Below are 15,662 nucleotides of genomic sequence, written 5' to 3'. Positions count from 1 at the left end.
GTGGAAACACCTTTCCCTGCACGCCCGGTTTCAGGCTTGGCACCACTATAGTGCCTCATCAAAGAAAACTCTCTCTGCACCCTTCCCCAGGTGTCACATTAGTGGGGCTGCAACACCCTTGCCTACAAGCTTCAGCACTCCACAGTTTTCATTGACGTTGTACGGCGGTGGTGTGGTGTCATTTTTTGTTGTGCACTTCATCCGTATCGTAACCTTCTTTCCACTTACCTGAAGCATATATACCCTTTCAGATCTTGTCACACATACTATGAAACACTGAGTTACTCATCGCATGCTTTTGCAGCGACCAGGTGCAGAAGCCATTGTGAAATCCGAAGACGTCTGTTGTCAAGAGGAAGTTGCCACCATGATCGCAGTCACAAAACTACCCGGCGGTAATCATTCGCGTGAAGACGGCATCTACCACTTAGCTGAAGAATTGATTTAGTCACGCTCATAATTTGTATAGCTGCAGTTTTCCTAGTCCTCCTAAATTTAGGTGTCGTGCGCAACTAGACCTGATAGAAGTTGCTGCAGCAGCAATTCGTGACAATGAGTGATTACAGTCACTGCACGATAATCGCGTTTTGAACTCGTCATCCGTGAACTAACATTTCTATGAGTGGCGTGAGCTGTGACCATGACATGGCCTCATCGCCGCCGTCTTGTCTCTCGTTTCTCAACAATATACTTCCGCTCGTGGTGTTGCTCATATTTATGCTTCTGTTAAAATGACCATGGAACTGTAAACAACTGGTTGTATAAAACTTATCCAACTGCTCAACATATGTCTCTGCAAACATTTTTACTTGTCCCTAGCGTCATTTTCTTATATTTAAATATATAACAAACTTACAACACATGTCGCCTTCTCTCTGTATGATTCGCGTAACATCGATTCCCAAGGTACGTAGAATCAGCCTTTTCTTTTCTTCGAAATCTCGGAAAATGTTTATCCGAGTCTTTTTGGAGGAAATTCAGCGTATATTGAAATTCAATGTTTGTTTTAGCTTTATAACTTCTAGCAATGTGTTATTATTAATAAAATTTGCATAAATACGCATTTCATTGTTGCTGATGTTCATTTTTTGTCATCCATTTATCTTCGTTTTAACACTTGCTATTTATTTATCCCGTTAATAAGGCTGCTGATGTGCACTGCTGTAGAATCGCCAAAGTGTAATGATGAAATTTAGCTTCTTGGTCAAAAATAAAGGACCTGCTGTTATTATTACTATTCTCAATACTCCCAAATCTCATATGAAACAATCTGTGAACAGGAAAACATGCGAGTATTGCGTCTAACAAAAAAAACAAGCGCTTAAATTTACCCTTCTTTTCTTCGAACACACCCACAAAATTATTTTATAGGTCTGAAATGTTTGAACGCTCACACTCATATATAAATGAGTACAAATAGTACTTGGATACAAAACACCTACGTTTGCTCGTATTGCAACCTTAGAGCTTGGTGTAGTAGAAACAAGAATTTACGAGCTGAGTAGGACTTGTGGAGGTGCACTCCTTTTGACTGCCGATTCTCAGCTTTTAAAAGACCCTTTTAACGTAGAAAAAGGTTATTTGAAACAGAAATTTATCATATAAATCCGTATTATCAAAAAATTACCAGAGAGTGTTTATCAATTTTTTTCGAGATATTCCGAAAACACAGTGCCCTAAGTATATAATACAAAATACAAGAGAATACTGTGCCACACTGCCAAAACATGGCAAAGAACCGTGTTAGTGTGAGCTCCGCCTCTACACTAAATGAGCACATACCTTAAATCTGCAGTGCTCTCCTGATAAAGTCGTATTCCAAAAGAGATATTCCGAAAACATGATGCCCTAAGTATATAGTACAAAATACAAGAGAATACTGCGCCACACTGCCAAAACATGGCAAAGAACCGTGTTAGTGTGAGCTACGCCTCTACATTAAATGAGCACATACCTTAAATCTGCAGTGCTCTCCTGATAAAGTCGTATTCCAAAAGTCTATTTCCATTTCTTCAGAAGCAGGATTTTTGTGTGGTTGCTAAATTTGGAGCAACTTCTGGATTTCCTGTTTTCCTTTAAATGTTCACTTAGCGTACGCCACTGTGGCACCATTGATTTCAAAATGTTTTTTCTTTAGTTTTGAATACTTTGCTACTCAAACAGCGCACAAAGAGGACAGCGTTACCTATATGCTGGTTTCCTGTAGCGATGACGCATTTGTCGCACGTGAGAAAGCGGTTGACCAAGCAAATCGCACTAATATATATGACATTCACACCAGATAAGCAGTATCCACAAGAAAGCGTGATATCACTGTACACATTCCAAAACCTCTGGGTTTGTGAGCGTATACACCGTGCTTTTAACTCCACAAACTGGGAAGTGACATTTCACGAAATACAGGTCACAACACAAGGCAGTTGAGCCCAAGGACCTTGCTCCAGCCCATTCCTTGCTCGATTCGAACACAACGCTATAGTTCACTATTTAAGTAAGTCTGCACAACCTGCAATTTCGCGAAGCATTCAGCATCACACAGGAATTTCACAGTGGCTTCAGTGTGCGTATTTCAGATGCCGCAATGTACAACACCGCTGAGTACGTCGGCCACGTACATATATAAGTATACAGAACACTTTAAAAATACGACGTGGGAAAAAGACAGTGTCGGGTTTATTGGAGCAGAACTCTAAGTCGTCGCAACGTGGAGAATTGATCGATGACAATGATACCATCTATATTCTACTTGCTTGTTTGCTTGCTTGAACCTATGTTGTGGCTCATACCCACTATGAGGGACGGGCCATTAAACCAGCAATTAAATAATATGAAAAAATTATTAGAATCTTTCATGATGAAAAAATAATTATTCAGTCATCTATAGAAAACGTAAAGTTAGACAGTTATAAGGTTACGTACGAATTAAGTTGGTGCAGATGTATTATTTAAAATGAATAAATAAACGTAAATTCCAAAGAACTAGAATTTCATTAGAGATTACCTAAAAAGTAAGCCTTCTTGTGTCTCTAAGAAATTATCAAACGTCTACTCAGACGTTCCTGTATTGTGGCCCAGGGAAGAAGACCCAAGGAAAAGGATATCTTTACAATTATGAGTAATGATCAATTTCCCGCATATATTGCTGGTGCCCTTGATTCCTTTCTCGTCGTCTTCTATGCGCAGCGCGAGCACCATTTCTATAGTCCTCCGAGGCCAAAAATGTCACTAGTTCTAGAGGACAAATAAGTTGAACTGGTCTTTTTCGTTTTGTGCCATCTGGTAGTTTGACTATGCATGCTCTGTCGTTACCCTTGAACGTTTCAAAAACTCTAGCTAATTTTCAGAACGTAATTTGCTGTTTGTTCGCTCTAACAACGACAAGGTCACCGTACTCTATACTATTACCACGCTTCTCTGACTTGCTGCTGTTTAGTGTGGCTCTGTATTTTTTATACCAGCATTACCAAAAGCTATATAGTTTCTGTTGTCTCCATGTGCGCAACGTCTCTGTGCGGCGAGTTCTTGCTCACTTCTGCCCGCGAAAGGCCTGTGAGCCGTCTACCTGACAAATATGTGAAAGAATAAGTACTTGAGCTTTGACAGTGTCCCCATATGTGTATGTCAGTGGCCTGAAATTTATCAGTCTCGACAATGAATGGAAGCGTGCTCAGCAATGAACTTCCACGGGATATAACTCGACGAACAAAAGTTCTGTACTAGTACTGCACTGCACGGTACAGGTACTACTTTTGTACTAGAACGCGGCCGTACATATCACAGGTTAAGTTCACAACTGGCTGTCTCTAATGTAACATCATTATCAGAATAAGTGATATTTGCAAAAAATGACGTAAAATAAAATAATGACGTAAAATGACCAAAGGCTGATAAAAAAAAGACATCACAGTCATGTCACCGACAAGATCTGAGTGAGTCGCTCGCACTACAGCACAGGTAACCAGCACAATGAACGTTTTCACTGAGCTGCTTCCATTTGCAAAACCTGCACCAGCAAACTCTATACCTCCGTGACCTCAAGTTGTTGAGACTTCGAGACTCTGTCAAAAGGTAATAAGGCTGTAGGAGATGAACTATAACGAACTAGAGCATATATGCATGTTCTAATTCACTATAGCGCAAAGCTTGGCAATTGTTTCTAGCATGATATTCAGGATGTAACTGATCAAAACTCATGTTATAAGCTAAAAATGCGTTTGTCAAAGATGACCTTGACAAAGCGCAAGGCTACAGCTTGAAATGAAGCGAAAAATTTCTCGCGATTTCCGACAGCATCTCTAGACAGAGTGGTGCCACTAAAGACGTGAGATTTGGAGCCATTTTCAGCTCATATAAAGATGTTTAATTTGTAGAAGTTTGGAACACCTGAATAAGTACTCTGGAGCAATTTCATGAGATTACAGCCACACTGCTAATGACTTTCAAGAAATTTTCTGTGTTACCATCAAGATACTATGTGTGCTGCCACTACTTTTGAATATCAACTCTTTTGGTCCATTTTAAGTTTTCAACACCTGTCGTAAATGAGTTGTTGATATCTTTAGAAGCCTCCCTCCCTCTGTCAGCAAAAGCAAAACAACACAGCCCCCACCCCCCACCCGTTTAACCATATCATGGACTTTAGGGGCGAAGCTCCTTAGGCCATCGTGGGTTGTTCCCTCCTCTGGAGTCATAGTAGTAGTACGTAGCCACCTCCAGTTTATGAGTTGCTCAATAGTGGCGTTGTGTGTGCATGTCCTTGAGAATAATGTAACTAGCTGGCGTTATTTGTTTTTACAGCACACCCACAAAGTGAATGATGATGAGTGGGGCATTCGTTTGTGTGTCTGCCTATATTTCCACGAGTCCATCTGTCCGTGCTACCGTCCGTGTCACGGACGGACGACATCGAGACATCGCGTGACTACGAAATGTTCTGCATTTAAAAATTTGTCACGTATCTACAAGCTTCGTAGCAAAAGTCGTGCAGCCGTACCACACGAGTCCTGGTCTCGTCCGCGGTCTCCCGTGAAGTGACAGAATCTTCTCTATGTTAAATCAGACGCATCTGGCTGGCATTGATAAAATGGAGGAGGCACTGCCTGAGATACGGACGGCATCTGGCAGTGCCATCGGGAAATTTGAGCTTGTGCAGAACCCAGGGCCACTGCCAGGTGGCAGCACTTTATCGTCGGCAGAGCTCTTTTTCGTGCATACCGTCACATTTTCAGCACAATGTAAGAAACACTAGAGTTTTTAGAATTACGCATCTATGTATTTTTCAGTAAAGAAACACACTATCAAATACTTACGTATCGATGTTGTGCCTCAGATGTGCGTAATATTTCTTTTTAATCCACAATGTTCACAAGTATAAAAGCAGCCACAAGTTAAAGGTGGCTGTGCGTTAAGCAAGTGCTCAAAATTTGGCCAGGTGGCTGAATTTTGTCACAAACAGACCAAAATTTTTGTGTTCAAGTACCCCAAGAAAGACTATTGACTTCAAGAAACAAAGTCTACAACCATTTTGTATCTGTCCACAGTTTAGTATACTTTTATTTTATGACAAAACCTTCATTTATTCGAGCTGGGTAACTGAAAACTGAAAAAAAAAAGGGGGGGTACTGTTTCCAAGCCCATGCACCAGCATGTCAGTTCTGTAGATTTCACTGCTTCAAGGAAAAGTTCTTGCAGAGTCTAGCCTGATGGCACTTTTTGGAGTGCCCAGCACTAGCACATAGGCTTGTGCAAATAATGAAATGCTTCAAAAGTTAGAACAATTGTTATGGTACTTGAAATCGCTTTGAGTAGAATTTAAACTGTTGAAAAGTTTAACTATTCAAAATATAACAAATCAATGTTATTAATTTGCATGTAGCTCTGTAAAGGTTGTTGCAAATCATTTGAGGGGTGCTAAGCCGTGGAAACACCTATTAAAATGTATATTAGTCTGCATGTAACCGCATTTAAAGGTGGTTTCACTGCTGTGAAGGGTTGATAAGCTGTGAAAACACCTATCTAGGGCAAATCTGCACAGCTGCAATGCCTGACCTCTGACGAAACCAAGATATCACCCCCCCCCCCCCACCAGCAATCCATATTTTCTTTTTTTGTTTAAAAGCTTTCGCATCCCTCTCCCCCTTCTTACTTTATGCTCCTAGTAAATTTTAAAATGCAACATAATTTACAAGTTATCACTCCTATCTTACTCAAAATCCAGCTACTATTCAAAGTTGTTTCTACTTCCTTTGAACGGAAAAGAATGGCATTTGCACGGGCTTAGTTTCCATTCTTGAAGAAATATTGTGCTGGCTAGTAGGGTCATGACAAATATGCCATTTTTTTTATATGCGACATACTATTAGACTTTGATTCTAAATTTTTCAACCAAAATGCCTATTCGCTTTGCACCTAAAATTCACTATTCACACAATTCTACTAGCACAAACTCCTGCCACGACATGGGAGATGAGACACCAGCAGGTACTTACAGTACATCCATCAATAAGGAGAGAAACAGATTTGCTTCAATACTAAGTCCGTTCACGGAAGAATATATCGCAGTTAGTAAAGTATCTGCACCGACTCGGCCAAAGAGGTATGGTCGATATGAAAACCTGAATCTATGGAACAGAAAGGACAAGTATTGTAAAATTCGGAGCAAGCACAACCCTCCATTCTTCATATCAAAAAGGCAGCTGCTTCTACTCTCTTACCATTTTCCCTGTTATTCAATGCTAGAGTTCCCCCTATGTGGGCAGCGAATGAAAACTGCGAGTGCATGTGTATTCAAAGCATTTCTTTAGAAGCACGGGTGTGCATTCATTATTATCAGCTCTTTCCCCATCCCCTTGAATATTGATCCTTTACCTAGCAATATCCCCCCCCTTGCAATCTCTTCCAATTATCCCCTTCAGGTGTGAATTGTGATGCACTGTCAGCGAATGTGTCATTTTTGCATAACACAATTTCAACGCCCTCAATATAGCATCCCCACAAAGATAATGAAGTAAAGTGCAGTTTCGACAATTAATTGTAATTTTCATGTTAATAATACTTTAGAATTTTTATGTAAAAAAATGAAATCATTCTCCTGATGAGTGCACAATTAGTTTTTGCTGCATAAATTATGAGAAAAGGAAAGAGATACTTTACGTTAGTTCCAGAACCCGGCACGTCAAACAATCCACTGAACATAATTTTGCTTTCGCCAAAAGAATCGCCACAGTCCCTATGCAACAGACCAAGGTGACGTCATTTCAACTATGCAAAAAGTTCCATTCATCTAATAAACTATGTATTTTGTTCTCTTTTGGCTACAAGTTGGCACAGCTAGCATAAATAAATTGCATACACACATGCAGCCTCTGCCGCTGAAGGTGCTATGCTTCACAGTAGGGGGCGCACACTCGGAATTTCATTGTAGAATTGCAGCACAGTAGTGCGGTTCCGCCACCATTGCAAACGCAGAACCTTCGAGCCCATCAGTACGGCGCATAGAGTGCCACAATAACCACAAGCACAAGCCAAGAGAACGCACAAAGAGTTTTAATTTTGCTTGCCAATGAATAAGTTTCCATTTTTAGTCCCAATGCTGTCCACCCAGAACGTAGTCATCACAACATGAGGGCTTCATTCCAGGCCACTTCGAACAGTACAATGAGCGCACAGAGTTTCATGTGTGAAGGAACGAAAATATGACTTCCTGTGCGTACACGCATGAAAAGAAAAAAAAATGGGAGTCCTTTACTCAATGCCCTGTACATAGAAGCAGTGTAAAAAGTTGATAAATTAGAATGCTACCCACCCTTTCCCCGAAAATGTAACCACTGCCTTGCAAACAATAACAACAACAAAAAGGAGGGGGGCAAAAGGATCGGTGACCAGAGAGAGTGAATTGTCTTGCAGTGGCAGCCATTGTGGTGGTCCATTTGTACAGTGAGACAAGCAACGTCGTTGCGTGGAGGTCAAAGTTCTTCGCGCATGTGAACCTTCTTGAGCTCCTCTATTCTCCTGACAAAGTCCGTCTTCTCGACACAGCCTTCGCACCGCTCGTCCCAGTCGTTGAGGATCTTCTTCAGGTCCTTGACCTTGAGCTTCTTCAGGTCCACAGTCTTCAAGTCGATAACCTTTGCTGTAGGAGGAGAACAAAATGCTTTCGATCAGTGCAAGACTCACATCCACGAACTGCATTGGTAACATGCGCTATGGTTATTCCCTACGAAGTTCTGCTGTCAAAAACAACTGCACAAGAAAATACCTGGAGCGCAATACTTTATGACTGGGCAATTCGTTGCTTTTGAAGCATTGTCTGCTGTGTACGAAAGAACCCACAGCTCAAACTCAATGCCTTTACACTCGCCAACAATCTTTCAATGCAACTTAAAAAGAATAACGAAGAAGTGGCTGATAGCATTAAATTGATGTTTTGTTTACTCAGCAAAAAGTGGTGAACTAAATTAAACTGATGGAAATCTCTGCTATGATTGCACAGTACAGTGCAAATGAAAGACATTTTGTAACCCTATACTTTTTCTTTTCCGCTGGTTTCCGCACAACTCGATTGCTTCCAAGTTCTACTCCTATAAGTAAGTGCTGGCAGCACAGCATTGTGAAATTTTCAACTAAAAAATTATTTGATGCATGATGGAGACAAGTACAAAAGGCCACAAGGTAGACCAAAACAAATGGACACTCACGGTACTTGAGGTCGCAGATCTGGGCATCCTTGGCCAGCAGCTTCTCGCACACCTTCAAGTGGGGCATGCCCCAGCTGAAGGGCTTGGCCATCTCACCCACAATACGTGTAGCAGACTCTTCAAGGCCACCCACATAGTAGCACTGAAAGGTAAAGAATAAAACATAATTCTCAGCTTATTTCTTTTTTTGCAAACTTTATTTGTCCACCAGTTCGAGAACTTTGACATTGCATGGAGAGAGGGCTCAAAACCTCCTGCATGCAATTTCCAAAGACAGAAGCTACACATTTAAAAGATAAGATTATCTCACGCAACCTTCCCCACAGACCACATAACAAACAGGAACTACTCGCCTGATCCTAACTCTTTAACAAAGGTAAACTTTGTGTACAGAACTTATAAAGAAAGAAACGATGAAGGACAACTTAATTTGCTGGAGCCCCCGATTTCGTTCTGGCCACCTATTGTACATCAATGTGCCCTTAAATTAACAAAAAGAAATGCTTTCAATGTTCAAGCTAGCGAAAGGTAGGCAAGATCAAACTTGCGTCGACTTGGCTAAGCAGAGTCGAGCCGCAGCCACTCAACTACACTGTTTGGATTAGAGTATGCCTAATACATTTCTTGCCAGTCTCCTTTGCATTACTTGATAAAAACATTCCAGCATTGTTCTTCAAATTTCTTTACTGCTTGCATGCAGTAGACCGTGACAGAAATTTGACATGTGCCCAAAAAAAAGCACGTCTGATGATGGGCATTGTCATTCAACTTAATATTGTTATTATTGAGTTAACAACGAATAAAAATAAAACTATTAAAGACAATGCATTAAACAGGCTGGCGTCTGGCATTGAAACATACACAAAAACGGCCTTTCTAGTAAGAACGCACTGCAGTATGATCTTGTGAAGTAAAAGTGAAAGTCAAGGCATGTTCCATTTGCCAAGAGAGATGCGAGTCACTGTGTCATACTATGTAGAACATTTGTTTCAGAAATTTTAAGTGCCAGCAAAAAAATACTGTGTAATCTAAGATCAGGTAGTGACGGAGCATATGCATTAAAAATATGCCATCCTTCCTGACTCGAGTCACTTTAATTGCCCTTTAAGCAGGCCCTTCTCCAAAGAAAATAGACAGTGAAAAACTTTTAGCTCATGGCCCATAACAAATCTTTTGAAAATTGTGCCTCTTCAAATGCTCCAACATCACCAGCACATTTCTTTAGACAAAGATATTAGAAATGCATTTATTACTAATGCTGGTTTATTTTTTTTTTTGCATTGGCCTAATAGAAAACCAGCTACAATACCGGTTGCTATTCCAAGTGGCAGTTTCATATAAAAGAACACCAAAGGCAAATAATTTATGTCGGAGTGAAAGCTCAAAGTGTGACATCTAAAACAGCATTTTCAACAGCTGTGCCCTACATACCGAGAAATTACGCTAAATGTACCACACGATAGGCCCCACAAATAGTATAGTTTGGAAGTGATCCCGATGAAATGCGTCTGACTGCAATTAATCACTAGAACTAAAGCTAGGTGCAACAAAAAAAAGAGGAACCTGTTTGATTTATAGAAGTAAGAACCTCCTAGCGTTACTATGGGGAACCGCACCAGTGCTTCAAATATTCCTTTTTCTCCGATTAGGCTGGATAGGTTGTGCCATCTAGCGAAGCCTGGTTGAAGCGAGCAAGCAGAACCATGGCCTCCGAGATGGCAGAAAATTGTTCAATGGACATTGTTGCTGCTGTGGCTCCGTTACTTTCGCTCTGCGGCTAATAGTGCCAGTGGCCGCACATAAAGCCCCGCAACGTTGTGCACGGCAACAGTGACGCAAGATGGCCTGCTTTTAGGCAAGAAATTTCAAGTGCGCTAACGCGATGCAGACCACTAAAATGCTATTTCATTTGAAGATAAGGACTTCCTTGGCACAAAAGTAGCACTACGAAGTTTCTGGACCACTATTTCAGCAATCAACATCGAATTATATTTGCCTTTAGTGTCCTAATCTATTACTGTTCACAGCAATCTTCATGTAATGACAATTTTTTACTCGCACATCATCGAAGATTCATTTCAAACAGCAGAGGCACTGTGTCGTGAATGCTCTACACACACAGAAGCTAACCAGTGCAATAACTGGGCAGCATACAAAAGAATAAGCAAATTGTGTTTTGATGTGACCTGGCTAAAAATTCAATTGTAATATGAGAACAGCTTATTCATTCCTGTTTGCCTCTCTGACCAGTTTACAATAAAGTTATGTTTCAACTATGCATTGAGGTTGCTTGCCCCCAGCGGAGCTTTTAAGACTAGTAGATTTGAGAAAATACCAATGAAACAATGGCATACTGATGTAATTGAGGATTCATTGAAACAATGCCTAGTCAAGTGAGGGCATTTATGGTGAAACAGGTGACAGAATGTCAGCAGAGACACACAATCGTGTGTGGTAGTCTGTACGGAGGGCGAACCTCAATGCCAGCATTTAGCAGTCAAGAACGAAGAATGTATTGGTACTTGCCTCGACAAATCACGGATGGCTCTCGGCAAAACAATTAAAGAAAAAATGATGTCACTACTTACAAAGCGATGCTCTGGTCCTTTAGACTCCTTGCAGAATTCCATGAATCCCGCTGTGATGGAATCCTCGTTGGTCCTCTCTTCCACTTCAAGCCGATTGTGCAGCTTCTTGAGAACACCCACGCACACTGCAGAGCCAAGCGATGCAATCAGTTGGTTTTGAAAAGCACTCAGAACGAGTCTATAACACTAGTTTGCTGCAAAAATTGGATATTAGAGAAAAGTTAAAGGCAGAGCCAAGCTGAGCACCCTCTATTGGGAAAGAAGACTAATTAGGAAGGAGAGAGACATTTGCCCTCTGCACAAGCTGTCACATTGTTCAAGGTGCATCATGTAGTACCACAATGCTTTTGCATCCCTGCATATTCCAGATGCCGGAGACCACAATCAGATGGTCTTCTGGTCTCTTCAGGAACTGTCACCTAGGTGCCCTAATACACCACAAAGAGCAAGCCTGGACTCACTCTCTGGATTTTGTGCTGACCGGTTGTGCCCCCGCGATCTCCGACGACAGCGCAGCTCTGGCAGACTGGGCTCGCCCTATGCCATCTCCTGACGCCGACAAGAGCTCTCGCCGAGTGGTGCCTCGTCCATGGACTCCTGCGGCCGTGTCCATCTTTCCTATCTCCTCTTTACTTCTGTTGTTTTCTGTCCCTGCACCTCGCTCTTTCCTTCATCTCTCTATCTCATTACCTCAACCCCCGCCCCTTGTGAGCTACTGTTGAGGTGTCCTCCCCCTGAGAGACTGTTACGGGGCTCACTTTTCCTTTCATTTAAAATCAGTCACACAAAGAGCAAGCCTATAGGTGAAGCAAGCGTGAACATTTGTCAAAAAAGTTGGCCATGTGGTTCAGGCTTGGCATATCATTAACTGCAGTAGTACATCATTGAGTCACTCTTAAAATACCTAGAACAAAAAGCAATTAGTGAAAATGCCTACACCTGACCACAATTCGCAGTTTCCCCAGAGCATAACTGAAACAGCATGATCCACATAAGAACCATGTCACATCTTCGTACTTGTGCAGTACCACATTTCTGGGGAATTTCAGAGTCCCGAACCAATCTAGATATGTTTGATGACAATAACTATCAAGAAAGCATAAGAACGAACCGCAACATGTAAGCAAAAAGCAGTCAAGAGAGCCGCAGCAGTAACTGCCCTGCGGCCGTCCCCACTTTTTGCAGTCTTTTGCACCGTGAATGAACTTGACTAAGCATGATCAAGCATATTATCACGGAGAACAATTTTCAAGCATTATTATCAACAATATTCAAGCATTGAAGATAAGTTTCTGGAAATCTCCAACCTGAATTAGCTGCAGTACCAACCTAGTCATATGGAATGACAATGCTACAGCACAGATCTTTGCAGGTTTATGATACTTTTTTTTTTCCTGGTATCTCGTTTCGAACTGTGGTATCAACATCTTCATGCGAATTGACAATGCTGCCAAGACTGCAACTATTACCTCAGACATTTTTGCAGGTTCTTATTCTTATATTGGTAGCTATTTTAAAGTTTGCTACCGACAACTCCCTTCTGCCATTTGTGAATTACGATGTCTTGATTAGATGTGTACCGAATGCGTACCTACCCCTGTTACACCATATTGAATCCGGCAGGGCAGACTTGACTACACGAGCTGTATTTACTGTGCGCCACACACGGCCCCACAGGTGAGGCATACATATACGATCACGAAGATGGGAGCGATCGCACACGCTACAGGAAATCGCACTTCATGACGACTCACCCTCGCATTCACCTTCCTTCAGGGTTTTGCCGGAGACAATGAACGGCGATTGCAGGCACACCGCGAGGATGAGCAAGAGCGCAGGCATTTCACCGCTGAATCGTCGCATCGCAGGTCTTTTTCTGTGTCCGCGTCTCGCCGCAAGGATCCCTCTTTCGACGCCGCTGGCCAAATGATGACGACGACGACACTTGCACAATTAATCTACCTCAATACGCGACGACTTACTAGGCAAAGCCGTAAAGCGACGTGTCTCGCACGCGCTGGATCAAGGCAACAACTCCCCTCGTCCAACTTCTTTGAATGAAAATACGACACGTCTTCGAGAAATTTCGAAGGCGCCACCTACTGTGGGCCGGTGTCGAAGCTTTGGACATCTGTCTTCGCGCGATTGGCCGGCTCTGATGACGTATTACGACGTAAGAGGTGATCACGCGCAGGCCTGTACAGACGCAGAAATTTCTAAAATAAAAGCAACGCTTTCACATTTGAACTGGTAGTTCATTTTACCCTTGTAAAAGCGCTAACGCACTGTTTTTACCGATAAAGAAAAACATAAAACTTACAAACAAAAATACACAATTTCTGCGAGCACTTTTTTTATTTAAATTAGTATTTTAAATATTGTGTGATGTTTCACAGTTAAAAATTTTTGTTTGATACTTTTTTTAGTATTAAAACATATATTTAAGTTTTATAATAAAACAACACATTAATTTTTATGTAAGTCTTATTATTTTGTAATATTCTTTTTGCATAACGCTTGTTAATATATTATGCCGCTCGGCGCCGCAGCGAGCGTATCTTTGAATCGCAAGCATGGCGGCCTCGTTCGGGCTGTACTTCGGCAACACGAACCTTTGCCTCGCGATTCACAAGGTAAGTACGCGCGCCGGCGCTCCGAATTCCCCGGCGAGACGTTAATAACTCGCCCGAGCTTCGAACGAAGCCGCGAAACGCGAGTCGGCGTCGCGCCCGCCGTTCCAAACTGGCCCCTGCCAGTGTCGAGCACGTTGCGTTTCGCCGCCGCGTGTGTTTCGCCCGCTGCTGTCACTTCAACACGGGGTCGCCAACTGCCGGCTTTTCCCGAATAAAGTGCGAGCGCTATCGCATCGCGAGATCGGTAGTTGCGCACTCGAAGGAGCTTCGTGATTGTCGCAGCGCCGTCACGTATCGCCTTGCTCTCGCATTATCGCGGCGACAGTGCACAACCGTGCACGCGTGATTTCACTGCGCACTGAAATCCGACTGCGCTGTCGCTGCGACTTCACGCGGCTACTTATACGGTGGATATTGCAGCAGCTTTGTGCACACTGTGTCACGGATATCGCGCTTAGCATCTCCCGAAAGCGCGCGATCACGTTTGCATTGTGGTATCGAAACAGTTCGAATCGATTAACGTTTTCTCGGCGCCGGGTGCGTCGTCTGTAAGGTGTTAAGGTGGAGTTGTCCCTCCGACCCTTACGTTGCGATTGGTCTGTCGTGCTGTCGCGCATGTTTCACGCCCGCTATTAACGTGTGGGTTGCTCGTAATCGGTCATACTCGCGGCGTCGGACTGATAGACGCACCTGGAAACGCGGTTTATCTCGCAAGCGAGGCCCATTGTTCGGGACCTAATGGACGCGCGGACGAGTTTAGAGCTTTCGCAAAAGTTTGGAGTTTACCCTAAATGCACGCTTTGACAAACATGTAGCGCTGCTTATCTCGCTGTTTTCTTATTCATAAGGCGATGCCGAATTGGTGTGCTGTTCATAAACGACCGCTGGTCATTCTCATATGAATTACTTAAATGTTCGTTTTTAATGGTACGAGCGCCAGCTTAGGACAAGTTGTGATATCAGTGCCATTACCGTGTTCATAGTTTGCATTACGCATCGATGTTTACATTGCATTATATTGTTCGCACTGGTTCTTGCATAAAAGGAAGTATCAGACACATTTACAGCGTTGCGTCAAAGGCCGTGAATAATGCTCTTTGACAGAACAAAAAAAAAGTATTGTTGAGGTCACATGGGAGCATGGTGAAGTATCACGCATTTAATCACACCTGAGTAATCTCCATCTCTCTCTCTGTCACGTTCTCGTTCAGGAGAACTGAGAAAGAACTAGCACACAAGTATAACAGCGTTAGGAAAAGTTGACATTGTGCGAACTATCTAAACTCGATGCTCGAACAGGTGCACTACAAAAGGTGCCTGCAAACATTGGTGTTATTGATGCAGAGATTGAGATATAGTTTCTCCGATGCAATCCCCCATAAACATAGTGCTCATCGTCTGACCCGAAAGCCACAGATTCGATCCCGGCCATGGCTGTCACATTTCGACAAAGGGGAAGTGACGGAGCGCCATGTACTGTGTGATGTCAGTGCACGTTAAACAACGTCGCATGGTCAAAATTTCTCGAACGCTGTACCAAGGCATCTCTTGGGATCATATCATAGTTTTCGAATGTAAAACTCCAGGTATGGGCAACCGACAATGGTTAGGCGGGCAGCGATCGGCCAAGCCATCAGCGCCACGGTGACGATTCCGCGAAGCGTCGAGGCGGTCAAGGAGCCATTTCTACCGCTCATGGCGTAAGTTTATTGTACTGTTTGAGGCACGTCGATGGTCTTGGATTG

General features: G+C 42.7%; 3 protein-coding genes across 3 annotated transcripts in view; 2 read left to right on the top strand and 1 right to left on the bottom strand.

Moving 5' to 3' along the window:
* LOC119164743 (putative sodium-dependent multivitamin transporter) overlaps positions 1–1,244 on the top strand; it is a 74,549-nt gene extending 73,305 nt beyond the window's left edge. The window contains exon 15 of the mRNA XM_037416952.2: positions 305–1,244. Within this exon, the coding sequence (XP_037272849.2) occupies positions 305–448 (144 nt within the window). The 3' untranslated portion in view covers positions 449–1,244. The remainder of the gene's footprint in view (positions 1–304) is intronic.
* Positions 1,245–7,527: 6,283 nt separating this feature from the next.
* Positions 7,528–13,325, bottom strand: Manf (mesencephalic astrocyte-derived neurotrophic factor). The gene is made up of 4 exons (XM_037415144.2): positions 13,039–13,325; positions 11,285–11,409; positions 8,697–8,838; positions 7,528–8,131 (listed from the first exon to the last, which is right to left on the bottom strand). Exons 1-4 carry the CDS (start codon positions 13,145–13,147, stop codon positions 7,965–7,967), a joined length of 543 nt encoding a protein of 180 aa, XP_037271041.2. The 5' UTR covers positions 13,148–13,325; the 3' UTR covers positions 7,528–7,964.
* Positions 13,326–13,814: 489 nt separating this feature from the next.
* The window catches only part of LOC119163196 (heat shock 70 kDa protein 14), a 53,186-nt gene continuing 51,338 nt past the window's right edge, over positions 13,815–15,662 (top strand). The window contains exon 1 of the mRNA XM_037415145.2: positions 13,815–13,917. Within this exon, the coding sequence (XP_037271042.2) occupies positions 13,858–13,917 (60 nt within the window). The 5' untranslated portion in view covers positions 13,815–13,857. The remainder of the gene's footprint in view (positions 13,918–15,662) is intronic.

The sequence above is a fragment of the Rhipicephalus microplus genome, chromosome 9, assembly GCF_043290135.1.
Source record: "Rhipicephalus microplus isolate Deutch F79 chromosome 9, USDA_Rmic, whole genome shotgun sequence".
In the NCBI taxonomy this organism is placed as follows: Eukaryota; Metazoa; Arthropoda; class Arachnida; order Ixodida; family Ixodidae; genus Rhipicephalus; species Rhipicephalus microplus.
The sequence above is the reverse complement of the archived record's forward strand: the minus strand, read 5'-3'. Positions and strand labels throughout refer to the sequence as shown.

What these genes read in the sequence shown, in the direction of transcription:
- Manf (XM_037415144.2), bottom strand. Translation starts at nt 13,147, where the DNA reads ATGCGACGATTCAGCGGTGAAATGCCTGCGCTCTTGCTCATCCTCGCG. An exon ending in GAAGGAAGGTGAATGCGAGG is followed by an intron (nt 11,410 to 13,038) that starts GTGAGTCGTCAT and finishes TTGGCTCTGCAG; the next exon opens with TGTGCGTGGGTGTTCTCAAG. An exon ending in AAGGACCAGAGCATCGCTTT is followed by an intron (nt 8,839 to 11,284) that starts GTAAGTAGTGAC and finishes TTTACCTTTCAG; the next exon opens with TGCTACTATGTGGGTGGCCT.